At 39.5% G+C, this 15,067-nt stretch overlaps 2 protein-coding genes across 2 annotated transcripts; one reads left to right on the forward strand and one right to left on the reverse strand.

Moving 5' to 3' along the window:
* Positions 1-608: 608 nt before the first annotated feature.
* peak3 (PEAK family member 3) lies at positions 609-3,733 on the forward strand. Its single transcript, XM_067414835.1, has 4 exons — positions 609-844; positions 1,003-1,151; positions 1,558-2,069; positions 2,469-3,733. The coding sequence occupies exons 1-4, from the start codon at positions 765-767 to the stop codon at positions 3,534-3,536; spliced, it is 1,809 nt and encodes a 602-aa protein (XP_067270936.1). The 5' UTR covers positions 609-764; the 3' UTR covers positions 3,537-3,733.
* Positions 3,734-5,229: 1,496 nt separating this feature from the next.
* Positions 5,230-14,212, reverse strand: oaz1a (ornithine decarboxylase antizyme 1a). Its single transcript, XM_067415962.1, is given in 6 exon segments — positions 5,230-5,860; positions 5,943-6,028; positions 6,138-6,313; positions 6,921-7,007; positions 7,009-7,054; positions 14,034-14,212. Coding segments are annotated over 6 exon segments (645 nt in total). The 5' UTR covers positions 14,153-14,212; the 3' UTR covers positions 5,230-5,729.
* Positions 14,213-15,067: the final 855 nt, after the last annotated feature.

Below are 15,067 nucleotides of genomic sequence, written 5' to 3' on the forward strand. Positions count from 1 at the left end.
GGCAAAGTATGCCCAGATTACATTCCTGCTATAGAGAACATACTTTTTTATTCAAAATGTACCTACTCAAGAAAGTATGCGATTTCAGAAGCAGCCATGGACTTAACAGACATTGTAAGTTGACTTGACCATAAGTGCAGATAAAGTGCACAGGGGACAGGGCCTATGTCTCAAGCCATGTTTGAGGTTGCTTATTATGTATAAAGGGACAACAGCGTCCTCTAGTGACTGAAAGAAGACAGTGTATGATGATTGCTCTATCACGGGTATCTTGCTGTGTTTTTCTCCAAGCATTTTCCAACTTCATTTTTGCAAGGAGTTTGTAACTAGTGCGCTTCAAGTTGCTTAGTTTCATGTTCTGTTGAAAACACATACAAAATATCAAAAGTATTAAATAGTTTTCCCATTTATAGAAATTCTCACTTAGATAAAAAGTCATTGGATTCATATGACACACATTTAGCTCAGTTCATGAGCACAATGCAAATAGCCATGCCATGACAGTAAGAGGTACTAATCTAGAACATACAAAAACTGTTTCCTTATTTGAAAGTACGCTGAACAGATGTGCACAAAATGTACTCAGCTTTTCCGCTGCCAACCTCAGATGCTAGATATGCTGTGGCAATGTCTGAGAGAGCGACAGAGAGAGTTAGTGAGATAACTGTGTGTGTGCTAAAGCACTAGAAGAAAACTACAGGAACTGACATTTGTAGGAGGGTAAAGCACATTCACGGACTCTCACACAGTCACGCTAAACTAAAATGGATCAAGCTACAGACTACACTCTACTGGGAGCGTCAGAAGAGGCAACGCCACCTGCACTGCCCATCAAACAGCGCAGGTAAGAAATGCTAGTGTTATGACTTGACACTTGCAAGCTGTAATACAGGAAACTTCATACCACGAAAGGAACTCGTTGCTCAGTATAATGAAATACAAATGAAACAGGTCTAGCTCAGTAACTTGTTCTGTTGTCCTGTCGCATGTGCACACGTTTAGGAGCAAGTCTTCAAGCTCCATCCAGGAACTAGATCTGAAGCTTGGAGATCTACTCTTCTCTGGACCACAGACCCCCGTGTCTCCATTTGCTGAAGTGTTCACTCCTACTTATTGTAATGCAGCCCACTGTCCAATACATCATCGCTATGGTGAGCACTTATAATGTCTGGCATTGTCTGGATGAAACGGGTGTTTTTGTAAAGTTCAATACAAAAAGGTTCATTTTGCAGTTAGTAATAAGGATCTTACAAAAATGAGAACTCGATTCTATAACATTTCACATGCAGAGCCTTCCTCATTTCTGGTTAAGTTTTTTTTTAACACTTTATTGCTTGTAAGTATTTTAAGGGAACTAACACCTGAAACCAATACAGTAAGCCAATTAACAGACAACTAAACCACACAGAGTCTGTTTTTCACGGCACTGTGAGAACTGAGACAGTTTCCATAGAATGAAATGTCATGGTTGCATAAAAAATGACAGATACGAAATCTGAAAATGCATGTGTTGTGCTCTACTGCTAGAAGTAATTTTGACCTTGTTGTGTTGCTCAGAAAATCACCAGGCAAGATTCTTCTCGGATCAAACTCCGCCTCCAGTACCCAAAAAGAGTCTGAAGAGAACCCAATCCCTCCCAGCGGAGGCTCTGGACCCACCTTACCATGATCACACAGGAGCCCACAACTATGAAAATCCATTATACATGATAACACCATTCCATGGCACACCTACACTACAAGAGGAAGAGGTACAAGAGGAGCTACTTCAAGGTCTGTCCTTGCACAAGGTGAACTTTGATACACAAGAAGAGCAACTTCAAAGAGTCTTCAAAAGCTTCCAGAGCCATGAGCAAGTTTCCATGGGTATTCAAGAGTGTTATCTTCAGTTTCTCAGGAACACGTTGCAAAACATTGAATCGAACATCTTCCCAAATGAGCAGGAAATGGAGATGGCAAAGACTTCTCAGCCTAATGACTTCATATTGTGTGGGCAGCAGTGGACTGAGAGGGATGATTTCTACTTGGTGCGTTGTTCGAAGTTTCCTGGGAGGCTGTTTTCAGCAAAGGTAAGAACACCCACACTGCAATTACAAAAGTAGACCATCGATCTACATTAGATGTAGAAGGACCATAGTAGCAATCCGCAATTGTTTGTGTATTTGCGCAGGGTTTTCAATCCAAAGCTCTAAGTAGGTCATTAACGTTTCCCAGGTTGAGCCCCTGAACCACAAGTAAAGTGCGCACCCTTATAAGGCAACCCTAGCTTGCAGAAAAAAACCCTCAAACCACACTTCCTTCATCATGCCAGGTGTTGAGCAACAGCACCGGCAGTTTGACATGTGCTAAGTAGATTTGAGGGCTAGTATTTAGTCACAATGCAACCGTTTTTGGGTAAGGGACTTTATGAATTTAAAGAATCCTACATGTTGCTTAACCGAATAAAAGAAAATGACTTGGTTCTGCAGGTTCACAGAGAAGATTTGGCATCAGATTGCACTGTATCCATTCTGCATCCTAACATCGAGCAAAGAGTGGTCCATTTCCCACAACGCATAGCTACGGATCAAACTTCCACCTCACAGCATGCTCAGATAACTTCAGAGCCTTCACATGGGGACACCACTGAAGTATGCCAGCAGCAAACCGTAGCTGATCTTCTGGAGAAGAGAAGGAGCTTTAGTGTGACTGTGGTAAGAGACTTTCCATTGGGAACACTGGAGGACTTTGTTGAGGAAGGACACTCTATGCACTCCACCCTTCCTGAGGTTTATGAGAGGAGGCTTTGTCTTCTTGCCCTCCAGTTGGTACTAGGACTACAGCAGCTGGGACATTTTAAAGTAAGTCACAGGGAACTGAAACCACAGAGTGTGACTTTGGTGTGGCCTCATATCACGAGCAAGGTGGCTGACACTAAGGAATACCCTAGTAAAACGAAGGTTAGAGACATGAATACAGACACTTCTAAAGGTACACCCGGGATCACAGTGTCCGAAGAGCAAATACACAAAAGTGAGATTTGTCAAACCTTATGGGAAAAGTGGGGCACACCTCGTTTGGTCTTGAAAAGCCATTTTGTGGACGACGTTTTTCAAGAAGCAACATCCCAAGAGTTTAGGTTGGGGACTTTGCTGAGGTACTGCCTACATCTCACTGACGGTTGCTCATCCGTGTGGAAGGTGCCACAAGACACTCCATACACTCCAGGTTTGCTGTGGCTTGTCACCCAGCTTACGTCTGAGAAACCTGGGTTACTATTGGCCGATGTGGCAGGTGTCTTCCAGGTCTTGCTTTGGGGTCCACGACAGAGACTTTTTCAGCAGAACCAACTGGAGAATTCTGCGTTTTCTAATTGGCTGCTACTTAAGCGATCTCTTTTGGTTCTCAAGCTTGCCGAAAAGGGACTCTTTCATGATCACTATGGCTTGGACTGGGAAGACTATCTCTGCATGCAATATCTATCTCTTACTGAGCCCAAGATTATGTGTAGAGTAACTGAACACATGGGCCTTCACAACTTTATTAAACCTGCTTAATATAAAAATGCTAATGTTAAAGGGATAGTTCACCCAAAAATGAAAATGTGTTGTTTATCTGCTTACCCCCAATGCATCCAACATGTAGGTGGCTTTTTTTTCTTCAGTAGAACACAAATTAAGTTTTTTAACTCCAACCGTTGCTGTGTGTCAGTCATATAATGCATGTGAATGGGTAACAATTCTATGAGAGCAAAAAAAAAAAAGCATGCTTAGACAACGTGCACAAAAGAGCCCTGTGACTCATGACGACATATTGATATCTTAAGACACAAAACGATCAGTTTGTGTGAGACATCGAGCCATATTTATATAATTTTTTACCTCAAATACAACGCTATATCCAACAGCCTGGAACGCGCTTCACTTCCAGTAAGGTCAATATACACGCTCTCGCGTCGTGTATGAGATTCACTTCTGGCGTATGGCGTAGACTACGCTAGATCGTGTATACCGGAAGTGATGTCTTTACACGTACGGTGTGTTTCATTTTTGAGTGAACTACCCTTTAATCAGTTATCAATTAGTGTGCCTCGGCTATAGACTAATGTCAAAACAACTATTTATATAGCGCTTTCTACAATGCTGATTATTTCAAAGCAGCTTGGTTAACAGGAAAATAATGCAATATAACAATATATAACCTAAATTAATTGTTGATATCTTTAAAGCACATCTTGTAGCATATTTGTAATTTATATTCATGTACTGCTGTATACTTCCCATCTTAACAAATGTACAGAGCCCACACTTACATGCAGAAAAAGATATATTGGTCATATATTAAAGGGTAAGTTGACTTTAAAATGAAAAATACCCCAAAATGTATTCACCCTCAAGCCATCCTAGGTGTATTTGACTTCGTTCAGACAACAGTTTAATAAACATTCAGGCTCTCCCAAGCTATATAATGCAAATGAATGAGTTAAGCTAAAAAAAAAAAAAAATTTTTGAAGTGTTATTTCTTCATAAGTTAAATATGGAAGGCAGTCTAGTGGAAGCTAGATACTTAACTTTGTTTTAAAAAGAATTCTTATAAAAAAAAATAAAAATCCACCTGCCACTTCAGAAGGCCTTCCTTAAATCCCCTGGAGCCATGTGGAGTACATCTACGATGGATAGTTTTTTTTTTTGAGCTTCATGGGCATTCATACAAAGCGTCAGGATATTAAATGTGTTCATCAGAAAAGTCATACTCCTAGAACAGCCCGAGGGTGAGTAAATCATAGGGTAATTTGCATTTTAAAGTGAACTTATCTTTTAAAAATCTGTTCCCATTTTACGTAAATCTTCAAAGAGGTACTCAAATGAGTGCACAAATTCTTAACTATCTTCCCTTGCATGTCATGTGCTGTACTTTGTATAGATGCATTACTATTATTTGTTTCCTAGAAGTGCTTACAAAATATCATCATGTGAAACACTTGTTACATATTAAACCATTTTATCATATTTACAGGGGTCTGATTATTCCAATGTACAGTAAAGGCCTTTCCAATATAAACGATGCATTACAAAACCATCGTATTGTTGGAGGTTGACCTTGTGGTTTACTTATTAACAATACCTGGAAAATTGAGCATTACAAAACATCAGGGGTTAGAAGGACAAGTGTTTAGAAAACCCAGTAAGACATGGTCTAATAATTTGCATTATGCATGTGGAAATGAAAAGAGGTAGCAAAACAAAGTCGGTGGGTGTAGGGTGAGCATTTATTCTGCACACTGTAGCAAACATGCAGACAGATCCTATTGAAGTCATAACTAAACTCCAAAATTCATGCACACATTTAGAAAGAAAGCACAACTTTAAGCCAACGGCAAAACGAAAATCAACATAGCAATGAAAACCATGATTCTACATACATTGTTGCTTGAGATTTTAACCATAAATATTAAGCTCTAAAAATGATCAGCGTGGGAATGGGTGAAGGGGAATCAGCAAAGAATCCAATTACATTGGCCGTTAAGCCCAGTGGTAATGGCTTAACTAATGGTCACTGTAGAAATTTGGTTTACACTAGTGCAAATACAATTGACAATACAGCACAACCCTTACAAGAACTACAACGTAGTAATTAACAGGGGGGAAGGGGGTGGGAGTCAATTTCACAATCATACCGTTTCTTTAAATGATGACAATGTTGGGCGAGATACAGCATAGTTATTAGAAGCAAAATGTGATTGATAAGCTTTATTCGTCACTATCGGTGTCTCTTTCGATGCTGTAAGCCATGAAGAAAGCGTCGGGGCGGGTTGGGACGAGGGGATGACCCGGTCTCACAATCTCAAAGCCCATGAAACTGAATGTCCTCAGCAGTGATGCTAGAGGGTAGAAGAAAGGAGGTTAAAAATGGGCCAAAATAACTAAAAAGGCACGAAGGGAGAGAAAAGCAACAAGCCTTACCTCGGTCATCTCGGCTCTTATGGAAGCAGATGAAAACGTGATCAACCTGTAACTTCTCCTCTGCAAATTCCAGCAAGAGTGAAAAACTGAAAAAAAGAAAAAAAAGGAAAAAAAAGATGGAACAACCAGTTTGAGCAAAAAATACCTTTCAGTAGGGAACAAAGAAAAAACAAGATAAATGTTAATTTGACTAACCTATCTTTGCTCCCTTCAGGGAGGACACCGGTGGGGATTTCGATGTAAAGGTTTGTCCCCTTCAGTGCCCCCCTCCAAACTATGTGCTTGCTCACAGAGCAGCGGCGCTCAAAAAGCAAAAAACGTACGCGGCTGTTCAACGCAGGGGCTTCCTCAAGAACCAGTAACCGAGCATCCTACAAAGGGTACACAAATACAGTTATATGCATTTTGCACTGTAGCAATGGATGACATTTAAATCATTAACATAATCAGGTGAGGTGGAATGTTCAACCTCACTTCCCATAGGTGAAATTAAGATATGACCCTTACACAGCGAGATAACTAATAGTATACATCATGCAAACACTATCTTAAGCAGAATACACATCTAAAGACTTAAGGCCCGGTCACACCAAGAACCTGAACTATAAAGATAACTATATCTTTATCCACACTAGGACAATATTACTGTTTATTATAAGTATGCGCTGCAGTTGTCATCTGCCACTTTAAATGTTTGAGCTCTTTAAAGCTAAATGGATTCTAATTGGCTGTCATTGTTTTTATTGTACATCAGCTGAAAAAAAAAAAAGTTTTGCAAAGTGATTATAACGATATAGTTTGTGCCGTTATGGTTACGTAGACTAACGTAATGTAGTTAGCGTTCTTGGTGAACGGGCCTTTAGTATGTACAGAATTAGAATTAAAATAATGCATTCATAATTGCATTTATTCTTTCCAAATGTACTTTATTCACAAAAATTAGCTGTCATGCAATGTGACCCAAACCTCTGCACTCACCGAATAGAATAGTTTAGCTGAAAGACTGTGATCCCGCTGATCATTCCCTCGCCCACCTGGGATCTTCAGGGGTGGGAGAGGGACATCAGGAACACCACAGAGGCCCCGGACACGGGTTACTGCAGCGATGGGAGCTGTAATCAGTAAACACAGCGACATATTTGTTAAAACTCAGAAAGCTTGACATCAGTATGTTGTTGTCTGTCGTTTTAGCTGCGAGTATAAATTATAATGACAGTTCCAGTAGCTCAACTCGTGGAAAATGAAACCAATGCCCAAGTTCAGTTTACTTTCGGTTTAGAATTAGCAATTTAAAAGCCACCAGAGGTGGTCACATGTTGATTAACCGGTGAGAAAAGTTTCTTGGCTGTAACTGATGTAAGTGATAAACTTTGTGTACAGAGATGCAGCAGCTGTCCAGGTGAGGAAGAGAAACTTGATGCCTTTAATCCATTTAAATCAGTTAAAATAAAACCTGGTAAACAGAACACTGTTACGGAATATATTAAAGGGTAACTACAGGGCCATTAATGTAGTAGAAATGTGACATTTTTGAATATGGTGCCTTCTAGACTGAGAAAAGACAGAAAATGTACATCATGTGGAAAACTCCGTGAATGCACTTGCGTCACTGCCCTACGAGGACACTCCAAAAGCCACCGCTACTGGACTACTTTCCCACCGCCTGTTCCATAACGTGCGAGTGAGCCGAGCGAGGGTCACAGCACAAACGAAGCAGGAGTTGGATTCATCACGAGAGCCGAGGCGAGCGCGGGCACAGCATACATTCACTGAACACAGCACGTGTTCAGTCTGGCCCGTTTTCAGTTCATGCCTTCGGAAGCTTAACTTTCAAAAGAAATTAATTTGAAAAGTTGAAACTGGGGCTGGGACTTGATAAAAAAAAAAAATTGTCTAATTAATTAGAGGCTTTGTAATTAATTAATCGAAATTAATCGCATTTTAACTGCATATAAATATTTGGCCTGAGAAGTAATATTTCACATGGATTTTTAATTTACCATTGAACAATGACTGAATACATAAGCTTAATCAACAAAATATTGTTTATTTATTTCAGTCCAGCAGTCCAGTGCAATGTTTGCCATTAAGTTTAGCTAAAGCATATTTAAGGCTCGATGTGCTGCGGGGATAGGCAAATTCCTTGTTGTATAGCTTGCACACAACCATGCTCTTGTCGACGCTTTCATCCTCTCGTTTTTTAAACAAATTTTCCCATCCACGGGGCCAAGCAAAGCGGTCTTGTCAGTTTCTTCGTTCATGTTCTCTATGGTTTGTTGTTGTCGTGACTCGTGAACGCTAGTTGGTGTTCCAGTATAATCGGTCCGTCTAAACTCATTCATTGAAAAACGTTCCACGGTGCAAAAATAAGTGTGGTTAAAATTATTTATTTTTTGCATAATTAACGCGTTAAAGTCCCGTAATTCATTCATCTTAATTAGTGCGTTAAGTCCATGCCCTAGCTGAAACATTCACTTTACTCCGCCGGCCACCGCTCCATCTACATGGATACCCGCAGCTGACCGAGCAGAGAGTTGCGAGTGCAATCCCAGCAAGGATCGAGAAAAGTTGTTTTCATCCCAAATGCATGCTGAAGTTGTCATCTGACTCTTTAAAAGTGAAATAGATTCTGATTGGCAGTCAGTTAAAAAAAAAAAAAAAAAAAAAAAAAAAAAAAAAAAAAAAAAAAGCTCTCTGGAAAAATAATAAATTGCTCTGAAAGTGATTCCAACAATAACATTTCTCTGTGCCGTTATTGAAGTTTGTGGTATGGACTATAGTTTAGAACCATCATTAGTTATTAGGGATGCACAATATTTATCGGACAGAAATTGGGCGATATGGGGGAAACTTTTAGATTGCGCCCATAAATAAAAAATAATCAGATAACTAGAGCCAACAAAATATGATTGCTGGTAAATCCGTCAATCAATCGGATTTATCTGAGGGTGCGACTCAATCAGCTCCTTAGTTGAGTAGCCAGGGCACTGATAAGGGAATCAGTCTATGGGCCGACTCTGACCAGTGCCCTGGCCACTGAACTCAGAGTGCAAGCGACTGTCGCGCTGCTCGCGCTCATTACGTCACCTGTGAATGTCTGGAAGCTGTTATCTGTGGCAGTGGAGGACAATGCTATTGCTATTTGCAAAGCATTTTCAGCAAGGATGCCAAGAGGAGGGAAAAAAGGCGTCAAGATAATACAACTAAGGATGTGACTGTGTGGAAATTTTTCCACCGGTTAATCAACATGTGACATTACCGGTAATGCCAGTATCACCGACTGGCCTTTTAAATCACTAATTCTATCTAACCGCAAGTACCATGCACACGGCCGCTCGGGCATTAATAATAATGGAGCGGAGCAAAGAGTGCTTTCAATTAATTCCTATTAAAGTTAAGCTTCCATATGCATGAACTGAAAACGTGCCAGTGTGCACGCACCATGAATGACAGATCTTCCGTAAATGCACGCTCTGAGAGGCCGTGCACATCTTAGTTTCAGTTTTGAATTGGCACCAATTTGGGGGCAGGTTGCTTGAATGGTGGGTCAATTAGCCTATTATTCTTAATGAAAAGCACAACAACAGTACAATAAAAACACACTTAAATAAGCTCTTACGTGAAGTTTTGAAACCAAACCTACTGCGATCATCTTTCTGTCAGCTCGAGATCTGACTCCTGCTGCCGCAATCGCTCGGATCATGCTTTAGTTAGCACTAGCAGACATTCAGTTTTTATTTGAACTTAATTTTAACTTAATGACAAGAGAAGGACTTCATTATCGGTATCTGAATCGGCCACAAAAAGGACTTAATTATCAGTAGCGGTTCATTTTTCATATCCTGCATCCCTAATAGTTATCCTTGTGAATGGGCCTTTAGTCATATATTTTATTCTACAAAAGAGTTGTATGGAACAAGGAAGAGAGACATTTGTTTGAAAGGTTTAATATTGCTCTAACAGTGGGTAGAAATAATGTCAAGACAATATTTTCCAAACTTATTTTAGGGCTGCCACGCAATTTATTTTGGCAATCAAGTAATTGGTCAATTTTGACAATTAATCAGATATTTTTGGCAAGAAAAAAAGCCTTTAAAATAACTACATACATATAATAATGAGGCAATAAATGTTTCAAATAAAGCATCTAATATTATAGATTTATAGCAAAAAAAAACCTAAAATGCATAATATATACAGTCGACTTGGTCACGTTGCATATTATAGCATGCCTGCAGAAGGCATCGACGACCTCTCGTTACACTTGACAGTAGAGCAAATCCTGGTTTATTATTGGCCAAACGATATTTAATTAAAATGTTAACTTAATATTTGGCAACTTCAAAATAATTAATACTGGAGACTTTTGAATTTTTTAAATCACGATGTACAGTTGGCATATTTCGAAACATGTATTCTGTGTTGGCATGGGTTTAAAAATAACAAGCAACCCAAAGTTCATCTGAGAACGCAAAAAAAAAAAAAACTCTGCTTATGCTGTGGGGTAAGTGATAACAGCTCAGACAGAGTAACATCTGTGAACAGACACACAATAACCTACACTCATGTAAATAATTAAAGGAACACTCCACCATTTTTAGAAATAGGGTTTATTCAACATCTTTTCTACATTTAGATATGTGGGCAAACACATTTGTCTCAGTGCATGCATTGTTTTAGTTTGGCAGGGTCCCCGCTAGCGTAGCATAATGAATGGAATCCTATGTTGCCAGCTAGCATGTCCAGAGTAAAGTGAAAAAACCATAGACAGTAAAAGAAATGGACGGAGCGTTCCCATTGACGTCTACGGCGAAAGAATGAAGTCAACCTAGGGGCACTCACTTCCTGATGGCTGAGCGAACTGCGCAGGCTCAGACTGAGCTTGACGACGTAGATGTGACGTGAGCCTCCTGTCTGACAGCTGTGAGTCTTCTAGTAGATGTGGAAAGCGAAAGCTGAATCACGTTGTTTAAATATTTTCTCCCGTTGCTTTTGGCTCACTATGGGCTTCTCCCCATTCTTCCCCCTTGACTTTATCAGACTAGTCTCCAGGACATGTCTCCACGTCCCCCTGATTGTCTCATAGACAGTAAAAGATTGCCTGCGAGCGTCTCCTCAGGTCTATACGGTAATTTCTCAACTGTGCGACAGGGTCGCGTTGGTTATGACGCAATCGTTAGCCTATTTTTACAAAAACAGCTGCTGCGGGGCGATAGTGTAAGATACAAGGTAATGGAGCCTTTTATACATTGTCATGTTTCTTTAGAAATAAACAATGGACAAATGGAGTCTTTAAACGTCTCAGATGTAAAGTTATTCACTGTCAAAGTGACTCAAAAATGAATGGGAGTCAATGGGATGCTAACAGCAGGTGATGGCTTGGTTAGCAATGGCCGCCCCTAGGGGTGGAGCGCTTTCCGAGCGCTAGATTACCCCCTTGGAAAAAACCCCCCCACCTAATTACTTCTTGTGGCCTGCGTATTCACAGCAAGTACAAATAGTGATGCAGATTAAGAGTAGGCGATTTCCTGGGCAGATATTGACTTGGGGAGTATATTATGTGGAAGCATAGGCGAAGCACTGTTACTTGGGAGCAGATATATCACGCAACACATTGCGATCGCTCAACAGCCGGAGGCCGGGAGGATGAGAGCCGTGATATCTCTGCGCATATGTAGCAGTTCTTCGCCTGTGCTGATATAGTCCCAAGCCAATATCTGCCTAGGAAATCGCCTAGCCTTAATCTGCGTTGCTATTTGTATAAATATATTAGGCTACTGCTGTACAGTAGATTTAGGTGTGCAAAGTGTTGCTTATATTTCTTCATGTGATTTATGAACAATGTTTATTTTTAAACCATGTAGCATTTATAAGTAAATAATTCCTATTAACATTTAAATGATCACCATAAACTAATTGAATTAAAGTCAATAATTTAAATTACATTTTAAAAAAAAGTTTAAAATGGTAAAATACTTCCAACTGATTTCGCTGTGGTACTGATTGGAACCGAGAACCTTAAAATTAGAATTGTATTTGGTACTGATTACTGGAATTTTGGTATTGTGACATCCCTATAGGCCACCATACCAGTATTGGCTAATATGTTAATTTTTAACGGTATCATTCTAGGCTGATAAGAAAATATGGCCGATATATTTAAGCCGCTAAGTAATGGATTATTTCCTTCAGCTGAGACACTTTAGATGGGCATGTTCACCATGATTGTTTTGATTTGCTTGAAATATTAATGGAATCACTAGAATAAAAGAGAAAGTGAAGAAAAAAAGAAGAAAAAAAAGCAAAAAGGTAAAATGCACTTAAGTGCAACGTGCAGTGCAAGTCCAAAAAAGTCTAATGAGAACAATCACTATAATTGTGTGCTTGGGCTTTTAATTGTGAGAATTTTGCAAACACACTCCCAAATGATATAAAAATCTGGATTCATCAGCTTTCAAATATAAAATTAATCCGTTCTTAGTATCTGCCAAAAATTCTCATATCGGTACATCCCTAGTTTGACTTGTATATTAATTGATGCACAGGCCAATGTGACTCCAAATCTTCAATAACCCAGCCAAAAATGAATGCGTCACAGCAAACCAGACAAAACTAATTTCAATTCAGTGCCATATGTAGCGAAGCATAGGGAGGCAGAGTTTTGGTCTTGCGTGTCCCACTGAAAACGGCCTAAATCCCTGAGGCCAGACTACCTTTACAGGACCATGCACTCCAATCACATGGGAGGTAGCGAGCCTGTTACAGATGCTGGGTTGTATGGGAGGGGGTGAGCGGTGGTTACACAACAGCCTGTAGCAAATGAATGAACACCGACATTGAGTAAAAGGGGGTTAGTGAAAGACCAGGAAACCTTTGATGAAAGCTTACATGGGGATAGACAAAAATACAGGAAGCAAAAAAAAAAATCCGCCTATAATTTTTAGCCTGGATTTCTGACGTGTTAGTGCATTAAATACATAAATTAATAATATGGTGGGTAACTTCCGACCAAAAAGGATACACGATGTAATTAGCTCATTACAAAAACTGTACCCCCCCCCCCCCCATTAAAGACAAGACATGTTTATCTAATTTTCACATTTAGAAGCCACAAACTGCTATTCTTTGAGAATGCATAAAATCATATCAAAATTAGACATGACTAAATGGTTTCTCATAATAAACTTAGAATTCATTGAGCATCTTTCAATAACATTAAAGGTAAACTAAATCGTGAACAGTTTCTGATTTAAAATATATAGAGCTTTGTACTTAATACAGATCAGCAACGACGCATGATAAAAGAACAAAAAGGGGGAGATGGGCGAGGCGTCGTTTAGCGATTAGCACATTAACGCACAATTCGCTTCAAACGGGTTTAAACAGGCACTTTGTGGAAAGTTTCTTATTTAAAATGACAGCTAACTGTTCTTACTAAATATTATTCATAAAACGTCGTTTTAGCAGTGACTCGAAAGCAATTCTCCTGGCTGTTTTCGACCTGCCAGTTAGCATTTCCACGTTAGCCACCTCGCGAACACGTTACCCGTCAATCACTTGTTGAGCTGCGCGACACCTGAATAAACGCCAGAAACTGGTGTAGGTCCATAAAATGAAATATGCTAAATAACATTTTATGTTACATTTTAGGTTTACGTTACATAGTGAGGTTTAAATGGCCTACGATTGGCTCAAAAGTCAAGCTGATACTACATCTACATCCAAAGGCATTTAAACAGACGTTGGTAATAATGAGTTCGAATGGAAGATTTGAACGTTTCTCGAATGTTCTACGGACGCGAAAAACCTGTTACCTGGCAACGAGCCTGTCAATCATTCTAATCCGTGACTGACAACACGATCCCACCTGATCTGAGAGTCTCTCACGTGATATTTAACACTAATTCTTTCAGAAATAACTTTATTCAAAGTGTTTTGACAGCTGGGTAGATTTAAGTCTAATTCTGCTCACAAAAACAAGTAAGGAGTACGTATATTACGGTGTATTTCGTCATACAATTTAAAGCTCGCTAGGCTGTACTGCTAAAACAAGGCCTCGAGCGAGCGATCTACATAAAAGTCCCACTTTACCTTTCATTCTCGGGTTTATTACGGGTCATTTCGATCACTGGCATCTTGGATCTATTACTCTCTTTTTCTCTGACAAAACAGTGGCTATTCAGGATCGTCTGGAGGTTGGATTTAACCATCCGGCCAACGTCAAGGCCCGATTCTTCTCTGTCCGTGCTCCGACTGAATGTGTTACGGCATGCAGGCCCGCGTCATTTATACTCGGAACACGAATGGGCGTGGCTTCCACGTTACGTCATGGGTTTTTAAAAAACAAATACCGTAATCCCTGACTGGAAATAAACAAATTAAAATAGAATGTAGTTTCAAAATCCCCGATGATAGGCCTAATGGATTAAGGCTAAATTCACATTTGTGCAGTAAGAACAAAATAAACATAACAACAGAGCAAAATTCTATCGGTTAGCCTACACTGCCGCCCTAATCTGTCAATAATTAAGCACAATTCTCACTCTTACGCACTTCGTCATGCGTAGAAGTGCAATATGTACTATATCTAAGAATAATTATAATTAATGTATAATTCAATCAATTATTGTCAATAGAATTGTTTCCAGAGATTTCCTGATGATGTATATGAGCATTAATAATAACATTCAATTCAAAATGTGCAAATAGGCAATGCAAAATCACATGCTTGTATTTGTAATAATGAGGTCTCAGCTGTGCCTGTCCATCAGGGCTCGGAAGAACTTGAGACACCTCGGTTTTGCATGCACTCATGCTTTGCCTGGTAAGAACTGCGCTTTTAAACTACGAACTATCACTAAAGTAGTTATTTTGGTTATTTATACTCAGTTTTATTTGCTCTTAGTCATGGTTTTGTACGTTGTGCTGCTGCTACAGATCTAACTAATGTTTTGTTATAGTGTACGTGTTAAATTCTGTAAAAAAAAAAAAAAATGGGGGGGGGGTGTATCAATAACAGAAGTTGAAATAGTTTTAGATATATATTTACAACTTCATGAACGTTTTGTGGAAAACCGTTGCATTTAATACTTTGTTTTAATCTTCAGGTCCACAGAAACCTCTAG

This window comes from Pseudorasbora parva, chromosome 14 (genome assembly GCF_024679245.1).
Source record: "Pseudorasbora parva isolate DD20220531a chromosome 14, ASM2467924v1, whole genome shotgun sequence".
Taxonomy (NCBI): Eukaryota; Metazoa; Chordata; class Actinopteri; order Cypriniformes; family Gobionidae; genus Pseudorasbora; species Pseudorasbora parva.